The sequence below is a fragment of the Lactuca virosa genome, chromosome 2, assembly GCF_052849685.1.
Source record: "Lactuca virosa cultivar CGN04683 chromosome 2, Lactuca_virosa_CGN04683_v6, whole genome shotgun sequence".
In the NCBI taxonomy this organism is placed as follows: Eukaryota; Viridiplantae; Streptophyta; class Magnoliopsida; order Asterales; family Asteraceae; genus Lactuca; species Lactuca virosa.
The window spans coordinates 288,114,008-288,132,223 of record NC_136427.1 but is presented as its reverse complement, the minus strand read 5'-3'; the positions used below and the strand labels follow the sequence as shown (position 1 = coordinate 288,132,223).

At 34.2% G+C, this 18,216-nt stretch overlaps 1 protein-coding gene and 1 pseudogene across 2 annotated transcripts; both read right to left on the bottom strand.

Annotated features, from left to right (window-relative positions):
- Window positions 1–325: 325 nt before the first annotated feature.
- Window positions 326–1,409, bottom strand: LOC145161344 (pleckstrin homology domain-containing protein 1 pseudogene; annotated as a pseudogene). The gene is made up of 2 exons (XR_013738479.1): window positions 823–1,409; window positions 326–715 (listed from the first exon to the last, which is right to left on the bottom strand). The product of XR_013738479.1 is annotated as a pleckstrin homology domain-containing protein 1 pseudogene (transcript).
- A 12,250-nt stretch (window positions 1,410–13,659) lies between these two features.
- On the bottom strand, window positions 13,660–17,882 carry LOC145161343 (xylulose kinase 2-like). The gene is made up of 11 exons (XM_079080851.1): window positions 17,768–17,882; window positions 16,527–17,184; window positions 16,340–16,428; window positions 16,147–16,211; window positions 15,541–15,596; window positions 15,180–15,300; window positions 15,023–15,097; window positions 14,796–14,849; window positions 14,493–14,587; window positions 14,156–14,330; window positions 13,660–14,071 (listed from the first exon to the last, which is right to left on the bottom strand). Exons 1-11 carry the CDS (start codon window positions 17,824–17,826, stop codon window positions 13,836–13,838), a joined length of 1,683 nt encoding a protein of 560 aa, XP_078936977.1. The 5' UTR covers window positions 17,827–17,882; the 3' UTR covers window positions 13,660–13,835.
- Between the last annotated feature and the right edge of the window lie 334 nt (window positions 17,883–18,216).

Here is an 18,216-nt window from a genome sequence, read left to right as displayed (position 1 = left end):
GGTGAATCATAAAAGAATAATTATAACAAAAGTTGTTTGAGGGTAATATAGTCATTTTGTATAGTCAGTAACAACAAATTTCAGTCAGAATTTAACCCAGTCAGAACTTCTAACTCAGTCAGCTTCTAACCCAGTCAGCTCTAACTCAGTTAACAACTATCAAACGACCCCTAAGTGATACCGGATTTAAGTGATACCGGATTCTTTAAGTCAGGTATTTGTTTCCATGACAGAAAGAACACCAACCAGCAGCATCTATTATAATAAGTCTATATAGCTGTTCAATGTCTTCATGATTGATTGATTCGCCAATTACAATCCAAAGTAACAGGCAAATGATAGTACTCATTGAAGTCAGCCCAACACCCCCATCATATCAATAGCCTATCCGGATACAACAAGATCTACTACAAGAATCCTTTCTAAGGTTTAGATACGGACATATGCAAAATGTTTAGGACATTTCCATCAACTTCAGAGGGGTGATTTGCATTTCTTAACTCTGACTAGATGCATCTACATAACATGACCCTAGACTTCCTAGTTGCATAGTAAGGAAAGAGATTAAACCAGTTTTGTTTTTGGGTGCAGATCCCACAGCAATTGTTGTGAATATAGCAGCCATGGCCACATTCAAAATATATGATCAGGATAAAGAAGAGCAATCATCTCCTAGAATTGATCACCTCAATTCGCACAGGCTACTGACGAAACCCTAAAAACATAGAAATCTCATATTGTACTTGGAATTAACTTAAGGTTATCAAACAAAAGAAATTATTTTATCGATTCATATACAAACCAAAGGAAAGAGAATCGTACCAAATTTTACAGACAAAATTGTTAAGAGAGAGAGATCGTTAGAGTAAATGATCATCTGTTGCTATCATAATCAACGATCTCTTTGTCAGTGACAGACCTCGAGAGCTGAACAATTGACCTTCCGATCGAATTGATCCAATCCTCCTTCTCTTTTTCCGAATCTGCAATGAAGTACATAGTATCGGATCGGGTCGAGAGCTCAAAAGCGAACTGCTTGTTGATGACATCTTCGGCTCCTTTCACTGTCAGGCAGGCGGCCACTGGAATCACACCACGTGGACGGGAGCCGCGGGTAACGATGGACTCTTTGAACCAGAAGACCTTTCCTTGTTTCAAGACGAACCAACGGCGACGCCAGGTCTTGATGTACTCACCTTGCTTTGTGAGCCAGCCGGTGCGCTCGGGATTTAACCAGTACTCGACGCCGTCATAGTCGTCGGCGTTGGGCGGTGAATCGCCCATCACGGCTCGCCATAAGCTAGCCATCTGATCTGCCGATGGAGGTGGTGAGGGGCTGAGGGCTCGATCTGGGGATGCTCGCGTCCTGATGCAAACAGAGCTCTGACGGAGATAAAGAGGTGATATTTTTTCCCATAAAAAAAACTTGTAAGCAATGTTTTAAAACCGGGGATTTTAATTGATCCGGTGTGATGACCGGTTTACGGTTCAACCCGTTGAACCGCCGGGTCAACCCGGTTTATAGTCTTTTTCTATTTTAATATATTTTTTAGTTTCCTCATAATACATAAACATATAAAACCAATAATTTAATGTCCACAAAGTTTAAACATTAAAAAACATTGAAGAAGCTGCAAACGGCTCGTTGTTTTGACGTTCGCAACTTCTATCCAATTATCCAAACCCTATTAAAACGGGTCAATCCGGTTTTAACCGGGTCGACGTAACGGTTCGACCGCGGTTTAGGAGAAACCCAATCGGTTCGATCCGGTTCGTATTTTTACAAAAAACCGTTCTCAATTGACCCGCTTTCTACCCCGGGTCACGGTCCAACCGGTTGAACCGGGCGGGTCGACCCGGGTTTTAAAACATTGCTTGTAAGATATATCACAATGTCACGCACAATTTTCGGTTTTATATTTTAATTTTTATAGATAATTAATATATTTATTTATGTTTACCACTTATCACACTCTCAATCAATTTGTCAAATGTTATTTTATGGTTATTTTGAATTAATTTTTTTTCCTATTTTTATTTTATGAGTTTTTCTATTTTATTAAATTCTACATAATACTTTAATATAATAATTGTAATAAATATAGCAATAAATAGATATCAATTTCATTAATTAACTTACCTTTTAATTTCAAAATTTTCAAAATTAAAGCTTATTAGTTTATTTTTATTTAAATCATTTGTTTAAATTTAAAATAAAAAAAATTCTATTATAATAATTCATTATTTTTTTTTATAAATTCAAAGCTCTCAAATATTTTGACTTTTATATTTATTTATTTTTTTAAAAAAATTAACTCATGTAATACATGAGTTAACTTATCCAACTATTACATAAAACGGTTATCAGAGTTATAGATACTTTTATGTTTAGGCGATTTTTAACTTATTTGAGTTCATTATTATTTTATTTTATTAACAAATTCTTTAAATAAGATTATAAATTTTTGCTATGGATTTAGTTACAGTCAAGTTATAAATAACAACTCGGCCCCTCATTTTAGTGTATTTGTCTAAATATGAACTCTCATATAGAATTTGGTCTGCTTTATAAGAGAACCCGACGAATCTCTGCACGTTGCGCAAAAATATAGTTATATAGTCTCTTTAACAACAAACACAAATACCCACACCCATTCTCTAATCAAATATTTATTAAACATATGTTGATTTCTATATATAACAAATAACAAATAATATAAAAAAAATTATAACTTTTGATAATTTTGTAGACCATTTTAAGTTGAGTAAATTGTATATACAACGTATGTTGATTTATGTATCTAACGAATAATAAATATATATAAAAAAACATAAATACTACAACTTTTAATAACATAAAAACACTACATATCTACTATAATATTTGTAACAAAAAAAACTTATTAAACACTTATAAATCATACAAAATATATATAGATCAACATAAATTTTATATATATAAACATGACAAAACTATAAAATTGGTCATTGTGGTATTCAAAAAACTTTAGATAGGATCCAAAAAGTTTCCAACTTGCATGGATGGTCCAAAATCAAGAATTTCTTTTGGTTTTGGTCCCTGAAGAACTTGAAAATACTATTTCGCCATTTTTATTTATTTATTTTGTATTTTTTATATTTCCTTTAATAGTTTATTAATTAAAAAATAAAAATGAAAGAATTGGGCCCACCTCTCTCTCTCTATCTCTATCTCTCTCTCTCTCTCTCTCCCCTAAACCAGGGACATCTTTATAAGCGCCAAAAGTACCATATACTCCACCTCTCTTTCGTATGTTCTGAAACCTACAACTCAAACCGCCATCACCATTGGAGAGTGCTGCCTAAAACCTGCAACTCGATCGGAAAACCCACAATTCCTTAGATCTGGAAAATCCTCTGATCTAAAACCCTCAAACCACAAAAAAAAATGAAGAAACTATAGATCAAGCATATAATAGGGGCAAATCGACGACATCATGGCGACATCAATTCAGCCTCCGTCGGTTCGAGAGTAAGGGGAGAAGTGGATATGAGATATGGGTGATGGGTGTTGGCTTCTATTTCGGTTTCAGAGAGAGGCAAAGTAAAGAGGTGAAAACGATTCTTCCATCTTCTTTTTTTTTTTTTTTTTTTTTTTTTTGCTCTGATTCATCGGTATCATGGCAACATCGATTCAGATAGACCAGATAATGATGATCGTTGTTCTTCTTATTTTACAGGGCCTCAGTTTGATTTCTGGGATTATCATCAGGTTTCGTTTTTGGGATTTTCATTATGTTTCAAGAACCCTAAGTAATTGATTTCAATAAGCTGAAAAAAAAAGAGGTTGAAGATGAAAATAGAGATTGCTTAATGTCTGTATTTCTTGTGTAATAAAAGATCGACTGTTTCTTGAATGTCTTTGTTTTGTTGGGTAAATCAGCCATGGATCGAAAGTGGGGAGATTTATGGTGTTGCAGATTTTGGTGTTTGTGTTTATAGTTTATACGAGAGAGAGGGGGGGGGGGGGTGGGGTGGACCCGACATATATATGTTTTTTGTTTTTCTTTTGTTTGTTTCTTAATTAATAAGGTATTAAAAAAATATAAAAATACAAAAAAGAAATGAGAAGGGCAAAATAGTCCTTTCAACATTTTTTGGACTAAAACTAAAAGAAATTCTTGATTTTGGACCTTCCATGCAAGTTGAAAACTTTTTGGACCCTATCCAAAGTTTTTTGAAAACCACAGGGACCAATTTTGCAGTTTTGTCTATAAACATTATTGTTCAAATAAAAGTCTACATTGTAATAACCACGAGGGGTAAAACTTATTTTTTTCAACTCTTTATATTTTAATCATAAATCTCTTAAAACATGTGATTATTTATATGAGAAAACTTATTTATATGTATTACTAATGTAACTATAATGTTTATAAATGAGAGGAAAATAAAAGTAATTACCAATTACTAACCATAAGTTTAAAAAATTTGAGTTGTAGTAATTAATTATTTTAAATTTGAAATCATAAGTACACAAAAATAAAAAAAAATAAAAAACTCTTTTGTTTTTGTGGGAATGTCAAAAGAATTTGATTTAAGTAAACTTCGTGCGTTGTGCAAAATAAAATTACATATATACGTTATTAAAATAATCATATCGCTATTATTAACCTTGAAATAATTATATCTATACGAAGTTGATATAAAACTCATTAGAGCATGTTTGTTGGCTTTTAAGACATACAATAAAAAAAATATTAATAACATCAAACAAATTATTGAAGAAACCTTGTGATTCTTGTAAAGTTGTAATTTCCACTCCATATAAGATTTGTACAACTTGTCATGAACTTGAAATTGATCTTTTATGACACAAATTCTGGAGCATATCAATATACTTAACAAGTGTTGTTATAATCAATTATAATATGCGTTTCAAGACAACCTTTTATACATGTACAACTATAAATATAAAAGAAAACAAAAAAATTAAGGAGAAAACCATATTGAAATATTTCAGAACAAAAACGAATAGATAAAAAAAAATAGGCTAATGATGACGTTCTCACATGTAATTTCAAAAATTGCAAACCACCACTCAAATTGCACTCCACCACCAGAAAAAAAAATCTTAACATGTTAGACGTTTATAAACAAATTGAAAACGTTATATACTAAACCATCATCCTTTTTATCACCTAACCAAGTAATGCATGATCCAAAGAATAGTATTAATGATGAAATATATGTTTTTAGGATAAAAACAAAACTAATTTTTCTATTCAAAATTTGGCTTAATTTAGATAAATACTAAATATAAATTACAAATTTATTTTTATTGGTTTATGTCCAACTGTCCTACACACCAATGCATCTCTCAGGGATTTACTAGGACTCCCTTCCTCACCTCCTCTGCTATTAGTTTCACAAGGAACTTGCACTAATACCACCTAACTACTACATGAATACAATTACATACTATCAACACTAGATAATTGTTCGAATGATAGGTCACACACTACAACGATTGGACTCAAACAAGAGTTGTGCAATAGAGTTAAACCTATCCTTCTAAAATTATCCAATCACAAAAATATGTAACACAACACATTCATCCACTAGTTATTTAGTACCAATAAAATTTCCTAAAGCACAAAGCATGCAACATTTGAGCATCGACAATTCAACTCAGAACATAACATATACATGTCATCCTACCAAGTAATTGATCTGATACTAGCGTGAAAATCTATAAGCTAATACAAATAGGCACATAAATGCATCTCTCCTAGAATTCTATCATGCAATTCTGAGCAGATCCTTAGCCCTTAATCTAGCATGCAATTCTCATATCATAGCATAAAAGATATAACATGTATGGGTATTTTGGGAAGACTTACTTGAGCTCGGATGATTGCACGCATCACACCCCTTTTCATTTAATAAAGTCCTTTAACTAAAAGGTTTCTTTTTATAGAAAATCTACCAAACCCTCGATTTGAGTCCAGGCACACCTGAGAGTATGCCCGAATCCCTAAAACCAAGGCTCTGATACCAACTTGTAATATCCCCAAATACAGATAAAAATTTTCTTTTTAAATTCATTCAAAACATAAGATACTCATATCAAAACAGTCAGAAGTGTATCATAGCAACATATTATCATAGTACAAATTCCCAAAATCTTAAAACGCGAAAATTATAGAGCGATGCGGTGCGATCAGGTCGGACCCTTCCCCTTCGAACTGGAAGTACCTGAAACATAAAATGAAAACCGTAAGCACAAAGCTTAGTGAGTTCCCCCAAAATACCTCATCCATACAATCATACAGCTAAGCATATATGGGTGCTTGCAGTCCCCTTCGGTCTATTTCAACCGGATACAGGCAAGCTTTTATGGGTTCTTGCAATCCCATTTGGTCTATTTCAACTGGATATAGTCAAGTATATATAGGTGCTTGCAATCCCCTTCGATCTATTTCAACTGGATACCGGATCTATTTCACCCCATACCACTACCACATAATGTTATATCAAAAGAATCACAAAATCATTAAGCAAATACAGGCATAACTGACAATTGTCACAAAGACAATTATCATACCACATCATGAACTAGTGGGTCGGCATTGGAGCCTTCGACCCACGGATACAGTGAAGGAAACTCATATCTCAATCGATAATCAACTACTGTTGCTCAAACGATCAGCTACACTGGTGCTATTCCTCCTAGATAATCATGTAACGCAAACCTTAAGTCTACCCTCCAAACCCAGAGTTGACTAAAAGTCAACTCTAATCAAAAGTCAACGTCTAGTGTCAAAGGTCAACTTTCCCCTCAGCCCACTCTCACGTCGTGACCACTAAGGCTCACGTTGTGAGGATGGACTCGACCCGGACCCACTCAGCAAGTCGACTCAGTTCATTCATCCAACAGAATCCTTAGATCTGGACAACCACCTTGCTCACGTCGTGAGATTCCATTTCTCATGTCGTGAGATCGGTTCTGACCAACTTTGAGCATTAAGCTCTTAATCCTTTAATACATACTTTGGGACTTTCCAGAACACCTTCCTCGACCCTAAGGACCATAAAAATCATAACTTTTCAGTTATAAGATTAATGTTGAGTACTTTCAACATTAGTTTAGTACAAATATTGTTAAATCTATTTAAAATAGTATTATAAAGGGATGTTTAGTCGTTTAAATAACTATAAGGTCATTTAAGTAACTATATGTGACATCCCCAATTTCACGGCCAGAAAAGACCGATTTGTTTATGCTTTGTTTTTAAAAATCAGAGTAATCTTTTACAGAAAACAGTTGCGGAATTTGTTCCCAAAACAAAATATGATAAGAATTTATCAAAGCATTTCTTTAAAGAAATGTATTTTCATTATATAACAAAATCTCGGGATGTCATGTTCTATACAGACCAAAAGCATAAACAGAACAACATAGACCTTACACAGTTAATTATAACTACGGGCCTATAATCCACATCTCTCGTTACGTCAACCAACTTATGCTCTTGTGCCACAGCCTGTAATACAAAGAAAGTGAGTGGGTCAGGCTTGGGAGCCTGGTGAGCATATAGGGTTTTCATCCCACAATATTATATCTTATATATATATATATATATATATATATATATATATATATATATATATATATATATATATTCAATCATCAAACGATCATTCCAATTACCCATCCCCATTATCTTTCTTACTCTTAAGGGTCCACCCTAAGAGTCATCTATTCGTTCACTCCGTATTAGACACTAAGACAATAGCTGCCAGGATTCTTTATTAGGCACTAAGACAATAGCTGCCAGGATTCTTTATTAGGCACTAAGACAATAGCTGCCAAGATTCTTTATTTGGCACTAAGACAATAGCTGCCAAGGTTCTTTCGTAAAGCACTAATTCCATAGCTGCTATGGTTCGTTCATCGGATACTAAATCCATAGCTACCAGTGTTCAGTGTAGGTACTAAGTCCATAGCTACCAACGTTTATCTAACAGTACTAAATCCATAGCTACCAGTATAGGTACTAAGTCCATAGCTACCAACGTTTATTTATACGGTACTAAATCCATAGCTACCAGTGTTCAGTGTAGGTACTAAGTCCATAGCTACCAACGTTCGTCTTTCGTCTCATCCTCAAACTCATCCGTCATCACATACCAACTAATCCGTCTACCCATGTTCTACCCAACATTTTTGTGTAGATACAAATACTTACACAGTTTAAATCATTTAACACCTGTATAAAACATCAATTCTATGCCCATCTCAAATAGACAAACAATATATAAACACATAGCACGTATTTCATCGCAAATACTTCGTATTTATGTGTTAGAAGAAAGTAACTACACACTCACACATATAAACAACAATATACTTAATACATTCAAACAATACTTGTATTATTATCGTGTTTATGAAAGGGACTATACACTCACTTGATCAGAAGATGATCGGACAACACTACGGCTTGTAAAAGTAGTATTCTTCGGTAGATCTGGAAGATCTTCACAAAAACCGGGCTTCTCGCGGGCAGACCTTCGGCTCGGAAACTCTTTTCTTCTCGGGATCTTCGGGCTTCGGGTCTCGGGATGAAACTGGGGCTTCGGGGGGTTAAAATAGGGCTTAGAGAGAGTATCGGGAGTAGGAGAGTAAGAGATGAGCAACCAAACTCGGCTGACCCTCGATTTCTATTTATAGGGTGAATTTTCTGAGTTCACCTCGTGAGTTTTTAATATTCACCTCGTGAACTGACTCACCTCGTGAGTTTCTAATATTCACCTCGTGAGCTCGATACGTCATTGCGTTCGTCATGGCCACTTGCCCTGGAAGACGTCCATCATCTGTTCACCTCGTGAGTTTCTAATACTCACCTCGTGAACTGTGACACCCTTGGGGTTCACGCCCCGAACTTCAGAAATTCATAACTTTCGCATACGAGCTCCGTTTTTGACGTTCTTTATATCCACACGAAGGTGAGATTATGCTCTACAACTCTCGTTTAGACTCCATTGGCTAATTTTGACTTTATTTTTATTATATTTTTATTATATTATTTTTAGTAGGCCAGGACAGGAAAACTCCGTTATAAATTCATAACTTCTTCATCCGACGTCCTTTTTCGTCTGTCTTTTTACCGTTGCACTACCAAGGACGAGATCTTCGATTCTCGTTTAGATTGTTTCGGCTAAAAACCGCTCCATCTCAAATCGAGTATTCGGGCTGCACACTGCTAAGTCGAAACTTCGGAAAATCATAACTTCCTCATACGAAGTCAGATTTGGGCATTCTTTTTATGCACGCTCTCGGTTTAACGAAATCTACGACTTTTGTTTAGATTACTAGGGCTAAATACCGCTCTATCTTAATTTCGTATTTTACGTCATTCAGCGTCGTGCCGGTTCTGTCGCGAAACTTCGACAGGTCATAACTTCTTCGTTATAACTCGGATTTCGGCGTTCTTTATATTTTCGGAAACCTTGAGACATATACTACAACTTGGTTAAGACTAATCCTTCTAAATAATCTTCCATCAAAAAGTCATTTTTGATGCTTATCGTCTCTAAATTGACTAGTCCGGATCTACGGGTGTTACACTATAGAGGGTGGTTTTTGAAAATTCAATTACTATAAATAAGAGGCTCTAGGCTCTCATATTTCTTGCACTTTAACTTGATTCAAGAGTCTTTCTCTTCTTATCCCCGAGCATTTCGGTCTCTCGTGATTCAACTTCTCTTTCTGTAGTTTTAGTATAATAAGGTGAGCGTTGATATGCTACAAGAATCTTTTTAGAAAAAAAGATTCAGCGACGAAGTTCTAACTGCAGAGTTCTAAGTTTTCGCTAGAAAGCCTATAAGTTGAGCTACACATATTACACTTTAAGTGTAACTTATGTTTAAATTCATTATCGTTATTATGAACCTATAAACAAGATTTATCAATGATTCCAAGTCGTTATACTTATTGATTTACTTACGGGGATGATGTCTAGGCTGGATTTAGTGAGGTGTTTAAAGTAGGATTTCCAAACAGTATACTGTGTATACCAAACGGACTTTACCTCCGATATGATCCTACCTGGTTGTTCCTTACTTGATAGATCTTGAAGTAGACTTTGAGTTATTGATGAATCTAGACTAATAATTAGTCGCGATAAATATTAGACTAAAACTTAGTGATGATGACACTAGGTTACGTTAAAGGAAAAGATAATTGCTAGAAGCAAAACGTTGCCCGAATTTCAAGTCGTCACTTTAACAAGTGAGTGCATAGTCTCTTTCATGAACATGATTTTAATACAAGTATTAATAAAAGTATTAAATATATGTTGAAAATTTATATGTGAGTTATATACTTATTATCTGGTGTATATTTGATGATTACGCTATGCGAACCAGACATGGTTCTATATGTGTTAAGATGTATTTACATGATAATAATAATAATAGAAGTATTATAAATGAGAAGATAAATGTATGTTGATACTTAATACTCCGCATAAAATATTACACTAAATTAGGATAGTGTTGCTGAAACATAGTTGGTATTGAAAGTCGATTATAAGCATTGTAGGCTTGCCTAGTGATGAAATAAGACTTAAAACAGATGCTTAGTTCAATAGAGTGTGTCAGTAATAGACAACTACTAGGTATGTCTGATGTTGTATTGTTGGATAGGGTGAGTCTGGGGGTAAAATACATCACGGTGTCAGACCACTGCTAGACATAGTTATCTAGATAACCACCCCTGACTTAATTGTCTTGTGGTTTTTTTACGAACGGAGGTTCATGGTGAAACTTATTCCATTCCTTTCATTTGATGTATTTATTGATCCTCGTTTGCTGTCAGGGTATTTCCGAAGCAGCTTCGTCAGTTTAATGTTCATATTGATCCTTTAGGCTAGATCTTGTAAGATCGTTGTATAAGATCAGTACGTGGGAATCGACGGGATGAGATAAATTGTTTTAGAGATAATATATATGTGTGTTAATGATAATAGTTAGTTTTGTAGGTTTGAGATATACATTTTTATAACATTGTGGGATTGCAATCCCTATGTACTCACCAGGTTTCCCAACCCGACTCACTCAGTTTATTGTATCATAGGTAGCGATATTAAAGATACGGTCTGCTGAGAGATTCAAAGAGTATTAGGCCACTAGTTTAACTACTGTAAGGCTTGTAATATTTCGTCATGTTTATGTTTCTGTATTGACGATGACATCCCAATGTCTTAACATAAATAAAAATACATTTTTTCGAAAATGCTTTGATAATATCATTATCATGTTTTCTGGGAACAAATTCCGCAAAGTTATACCTTTAAAAGGAAACTCTGATTTTTAAATAAGCATAAACAAATCGGTCTTTTCTGGCCGTGAAATTGGGGATGTCACACATGGCTTCAGTAGGTGGTTGGTTTGATGTCCATAACATGGAAAAGAACTATTATTTATGTACTACATGTTTTTTAAAGAGGTATATACATATATAACAACATTGAAGGAGTATATTTTGAGCTAATAGACTACGAAATCTTTAATGAGTGGAGTGAATTTTGTCTGATAACAAGTGTACGATTTAGGGAATATTTTCAAACTCGTTTGACATTGACAAAGTTACAAAAAATTGGTGTTTTCATTCGTACAAGCAACCGACTCTATGAAGTTGAGACTTGTAGATGAGGGTTTCAATAATTCATGTGATTGGTTATCATATGAGGATGTTATGTGAGTGTGCCTTGAGTATATATTGGAAAGTATATTCATTGGAAGAGATACTCGTCAACATGTATCATGTCATTTAGTATTTATTTTATTTTTAATTTGTATTTTGTTATCTATAACATGAATTTTTTTTGCCGTCAACTGATACCCATAGGAGAGAAAGCGTATGGGAGTCCACTTACAAACAAATGAATATTACATTTAAGAAAATTAAAGGGGATATTCATTGTCCCTATGAAAGACAACGCCAGATGCCCACGTCAATCCTCCTGGTGGTTATATATGTGCTCAATGTAGAATTTAAACTTACTTTAAAGTATTGTTTTTTTTACTATAATTATCTTTGATAATACTGTGATTTTTTAGTTTGATTTATCTGAAAATTGAAAATATTAACTTTTTGCAAGACTTTTGGTAGCTAAAAACAGGCTCTGGGCTCATTGTCGGAGCTTGAAGGACAGTTAAGTTTAGATATGATTTTGGACTATCGTGAGATATTTTGAGAGTGGAAAAAAGTTTAACATTTGAATTAATTAGGAAAATGAATGACCCGATGTAACTTTTGTGTGAATCTAGTTACCATGTTTATACACAAATTGGAAAAGGTTTTAGGAGGGATTATGGAGAATTCATAAAGAGATGAGTTAATGTGGATCCATTGATTAATAATAGTGTTAGGCCCCGTTTGATAGTTGCTGACTGAGAAAGTGCTGACTGGGAAAGGTCTGTCTTGGTAAGAAATCTTGACCGAGTAAGAAATCATGATGTTTGATTGTCTATCTGACTGAATGTACTGACCGATGAAAAATGACCATTTTACCCTCCCACTTCAAATACAAACCCCCACCTCAATATACTCTGGAATCACCAATTCCGGAGTTGTCTTCAATTCCAACACACAATCCATTTCCGCCTTCGGTCCCTATTTGATGCCATTGCAATCCCAGTTTCATCTCAATTCTTCTCCACTTTCAATTCAATCCCTCAACACCCACAACAAAAAGCCATCATCTTTCGTTGGAATCTACAATTCCATCCTCCAAACACAACTATGGAACAAGAGGCAGGTACAAACCTTCCTGATCAAACAGGAACATAACATCAAAAAATCGAAAATTTTAGAGAAGTTTAAAAGGAATCAATTTCATGAACCAATAGAAATCAATTTCAAAAATCAGACCATTCAGAACAAGGGTATAAAGAAACATGTGAATAAAATTAATTCATGAATCAATTTCAGAATAGAAAGGTAAACTTGCGATTGAAGGAAGGAGATGGTTCATGAATCGGTTTCATGAATCAATTTAAAAAACGATTTTCATGAACGAGATGGTTTCATGAATCGGTTTCACGAATTCATGGATCAATTTCAAAAACGATTTCATGAAATTGGTTTTATGAATCGATTAAAGAAGAAGAATAGAGGCGTGGAAGAGGAGAGACGTACCTGATGAGAAGAGGAGAAGGAGTCGATCGGTGGGGGGAGGGGGCGCAGAGGCGTGAAAGAGGAACGTAGGGAAGGGCACAATTGGTAACGCTTCCTTCTTTCTCAGTCAGTCGTTGGTTTTCTTCTTACCGAGCCAGAGCCTTCTTTCCGAGTAAATTGGGCCAAGATTGATTTACCAAACAGATTTAGCTGACTGAGTCAGCAAAAATTGTCTAACCCAACCCAGTCAGCCGCATATTAAACAGAACCTTAGTGGAAGTCGGAGTAGTTGGATTATTAAATGTCAATGTCTTCTTTTGAACTATTATCCTACCAACACTAAAGGTGATCAGCACATTTAAATAAAACGAACGTCTTAATCATATGGAAATAAAAATAATATTTAAATATCCTTGTCCGAAATTCAAAACACGTATCCGAAATACACATTTTGGATATTCATAGTCATTTTCGTAAATGCAAAAGGATAATGTCATAAACTCATAATCATATATAATCTCATTTCTAATGGCCATTTTTGTGAATATATCCCCACTTTTAAACCACATTCTCATATTAAAGTCAGAGTCGAGTTGTTTAAAAACGATTTCAAGACACTATACGAACACATCCCCTTAACAATAATCACTATACAAGCCGTTTCTTATTAACGTCCCAATCTCTGAACAAGCCGATTCTCAATCTCCATTCGTTTCTTCATGAAAAGTGCATATTTTGCCACAAGTTCATTGTCTTGAGCTGTTATTGTTGCAACAGCTTTACATCCAAAGGCCGTTTTCTCTAACTTGTCTTTATACAAGTAAGAAATCGGCACAAAACTTCCCTTGTTCTCGCATACCCAACCATGAGCCGCCCTTAATGCAGCCCCTAATGATGCTGAATCTGACCAAAGTTTCAAAAAAACCAAAATCTTAATTTTCAACAAGCCAAAACCAAAGGGTATATCTGTCTTTTCAAATTAATTACCTGGTCTTTGTACTGTGTAGACATTGGAGCCAAAAATGGAAGCTATGGAGGTCAAAATGGTATGATTTGCAGAGGCCCCGCCTGTTGCGATTATGCGTTTTGGAGGGGATGGCATCCCGAATCGTTCTGCATGCCCTCTCATTGACACAAATTGTCCTTCGATTAATGCTCGGATCTGCACATGCATCCGCAAAAATATATATTATATAAACTTGAAAAATAGTAGGTGAAAGATTTTCAGTTTCAAACTGTTTGCTTGCTAAGTGTAGTATTTTTATTTTTTAGTAACAGATTTTTGGTATATGGCTAAATGAATTAATCGACTATACATACTGACCTCAGAAGGAGGATCAAACTCCTTCACTTCACGTTCACTTACGCCATCCAAGCTGTCGCCTTTGAAATTCTCAAGGATATATCGATGATAACCGACTGATAAAATAAGAAAAACAAACATTTGGTTTTATGAAAAATTTGACTTTGGCCATCAATTATATTTATATATATAAGCATTGATTTCCAAAATGATACAAGGATTCTTATAAAAAGCTCAAAAAATTAATGTAAACTTTATATTAAAAAGGTCAAATATTTGACTTTCTATGTATTGAAAAGAGAGAAGAGGGTATGTATAACTTACTTGGGAGGGGAGGAAGTATCTCATGATCCTTGTAGTAAAAACCAATCTTTCCACCTGAAAAGGGGGTAATACTCATTTATGCTTTTATAACATATATATAATTTGTGATTGATGTTATTAATTTCCCAAACCATCTTATCATCTGGGTTTTTGTTGCAAATAAAACAAAAGGTCTTTCTTACAGAAATCTTGAAAAAGGAATGTATATATGATCAAGCAAGACAAACCGTTTAAGGGGGGTGCTTGCTTCAGGGACTGATTAAAAACATCCCAAGATTTATCCGCACACCGATCACGAATATCTATCAATCAAGATCACAACCATATAAATTATTCTTCTCTTCTCTTCATAATAACATATTAACATTAGATTGGATTACATACCTTCACGAGTTAGAGACCCGTTTTTGTAGCATAACATCACCATATAACCTTTTGTATCAACAGGGTTTGGAAAAACATGCCCTTCTAGGCTTGGGTTATGATCCATGGTTATTCCAAATACCTGAATATTTTTATCAACAAAATATGATTATCATTTATCCCACAGAGGAAGGAAGGATTTCATATACCTTTCTTAAACAAATAGCAAAGTTCTCTTTCAATGTTTTTGATAAATTAAAACAGCAATGTTTCCAATTTTCAAAATTTATATATATATTAATTTCACACAACTTATTGTTGGCTGCTATTCATTTGGTCCATATTAAAGTGAAAGGCATTTTGAATGAATTAAGGATCTTACAGTATCACTGGTGCCAAGGCTGATAGCCAAATCCCCTGGTGTGTTGAGGGTCAATCCTGTCAAATTCCATATTCCTTTAGTTAGCATATTATTTATATAAATACCAAGTTTGACTTTCAAAGCTCAAATCAAGTACTATTGTATTGTCAAACGAAATACTACATTTCTTTCGCAAAGTTAGATTTAACAGATTTACTATCATTTGTTAAAAATCTAAAATGCTCATCGATTAGGACAAAACAGAGGAATTTTGGATATCAAAATCAATGCTAACAATATCTTGTGATGCCTAATTATGGGGGAAAAAACTACATTTTATTGATCCTTACACGAAAGTAAAACCATTTAATTCGGGACAACCTGAAAGAAAATTTGTTACACTTGATTTTAATTTTTAAGACAGATAGATAGATAGATAAGATTACCAGGCTTAAGTTATAAAAGCCAAATGAAGTACCAATAAAATCGCATAAAGACACTCAGGTTTGACTTTTAAAGGTCAAACACAAGTAAAACCTAGCATCAGTTACCCAAAAGATAAACTTATTGTATAAAACTATCTCATCATACACTGTTGAATGTAAAAAAAGGGAAGATAAGTTTCACCTGCCAAGCTATTTGGATTATCACCAGACCATTGAACAACCAAACACTCCTTGTTGAATTGGAACCTAAATGAACACGATCATCATCACGTCACGCATCTCAAAAGCTTGCTTGCTAAATGACCATACTACCCTCAGGCTCAAACATATGAAAAGGGTATATTGGTCTATAATTAATATATATGTACACTAACCTCTCAACAAAGTACGGGGCAATTAAACCAGCAACAGCATGAGCAGGAGCCAACTTCCCAAGTTTTTCCTCTAAACCAGGAGCCGTGGCCTATATTAATTAAAATATCAATTACAAAACTAAAATCAAAATGTATGAGTAAATGACCATACTACCCTTAGGCTCTGAAAGTTATAAATAATACAAACCTCCAAAGCCTTTTTTGACCAAGTTCTGTCTTTAATGTCCATCAAGTTCATCCCAGCACCATCTGTGTGATCAATGCAAGCATACCCTCCAATCAGAAGTGATGCCATGAATGAGCTCACGAGTGAGACCCTTTCAGTGTTGTTATAAACTTGAGGTTGCATCTCAAATATCCTTTTAATTTGTGGGCCCGTGTACCTTTCATGGGCTCTAGATCCAGTCAGCTTAGATAACTCCAATGCACCACCTAAAGCTTTCTCAATAGCCTTACATTGTTGGGTTGTGCTGCTATCCATCCAAATTGGGGATTCTTTTGTAGAAAATGCTTCCCCAAATTGATCAACCAAAGGCTTCTTAGGATCCAGAGATGATAAACTTTTGGAACTGCCCTTCTTCCAATACACACTACCATGTTGCTGCCCGCTGCCCGAAACAGCAGCAAACTTCTTGAAATCAAATTTCTTTGAATCTTTGAGTCTTTTAAGAATTAGGTCCAATGCTTCAACCCACATTACGGTAGGGGAAACAATTCTACCATTAATTGATGGGTCTCTGTATACACCATCTTTGGTTTTGTAATGTGGTAGCTCAGAATCAAAATGCACAATCTCTGAACTCACAATGTTGAGACTAGAATCCAGCACAGTTGCCTTTAAAGACCTGTAATATAATTACACAACTTTTTCAATTCTATCATATATTAAAAAAAAAACACAGAATTCACGATTATTCTTAGCTACAGTCAATTCTAAAACCCCACAATCTTTGTTGGCTCAAGAATCAATTCTACACTCAAGATTCAATTCTAGCAAGTGTACGCTCAAGATTCAAGTTTAGCAAATACTCGATCAAAAAAAAATCTCAATTGTTCTTAACTCAAGTAAAAAAAAAAAAAGTACCCAATTCAAAACAATGTTTTAAGCTCAAGGTTCAATATCCAATACCTAATTGATAAAACCCACAATTGTACTTGTCTCAAGATTGAAATTTAGAAAAGAAAAAAAAAACAACAATTGCTTATAGCTCAAGATTCAATTCATAAAAAATCGATTTAAAAACCCCACCATCGTTGCAGATCAAGGTACAGATTTTATAAATATCAGATTCCAAAAGCCAAAAGCCCACGACTACATGCTCAACTCCACCAGATGTCCACTTCATTTGAGTGGGTAATTAAGTAGAAATTTTCAAAACCATCATTTACTTTTCAATCATTGAATAATACATAGAAAAATGGACTTACTGCGTGGAGCTATCAAATCCAAGAAAAAGAGCATCCTTAGGTAGAGATAGACCATCCATGGAAAGTGAGCAGAACAGACCTAATCTCCCAAGCAAACAAAGTCTCCTTTTATACGCATAGGTTGTTATTCAAGATTAGAATAAATATATATATATATACCTGTTCGAATAGTATAATAGATACGGATATGGATTTTATATGAATATTAAAATGTACGAAAGAAATTATAAGAGTATATTTAATTTTTCAGATTATATATGATAACTTTGATAACTTGGCGAATGTCTGTTGTTGTTGTCAAAGTTAAATTATATAGTTAAAATTTAACAACTATATATTATTATGATTATGTCATTAAAATTAACTAAAAATAATAATATTTACAGTATAGCAATATGTAAAGTTGTAACAATTTAATTTAAACAATATGATACAATAAACAATGATTA

What these genes read in the sequence shown, in the direction of transcription:
- LOC145161343 (XM_079080851.1), bottom strand. Translation starts at nt 17,826, where the DNA reads ATGGATGGTCTATCTCTACCTAAGGATGCTCTTTTTCTTGGATTTGAT. An exon ending in GGTCAAAAAAGGCTTTGGAG is followed by an intron (nt 16,429 to 16,526) that starts GTTTGTATTATT and finishes TAATTAATATAG; the next exon opens with GCCACGGCTCCTGGTTTAGA. An exon ending in TAATCCAAATAGCTTGGCAG is followed by an intron (nt 15,597 to 16,146) that starts GTGAAACTTATC and finishes GGAATTTGACAG; the next exon opens with GATTGACCCTCAACACACCA.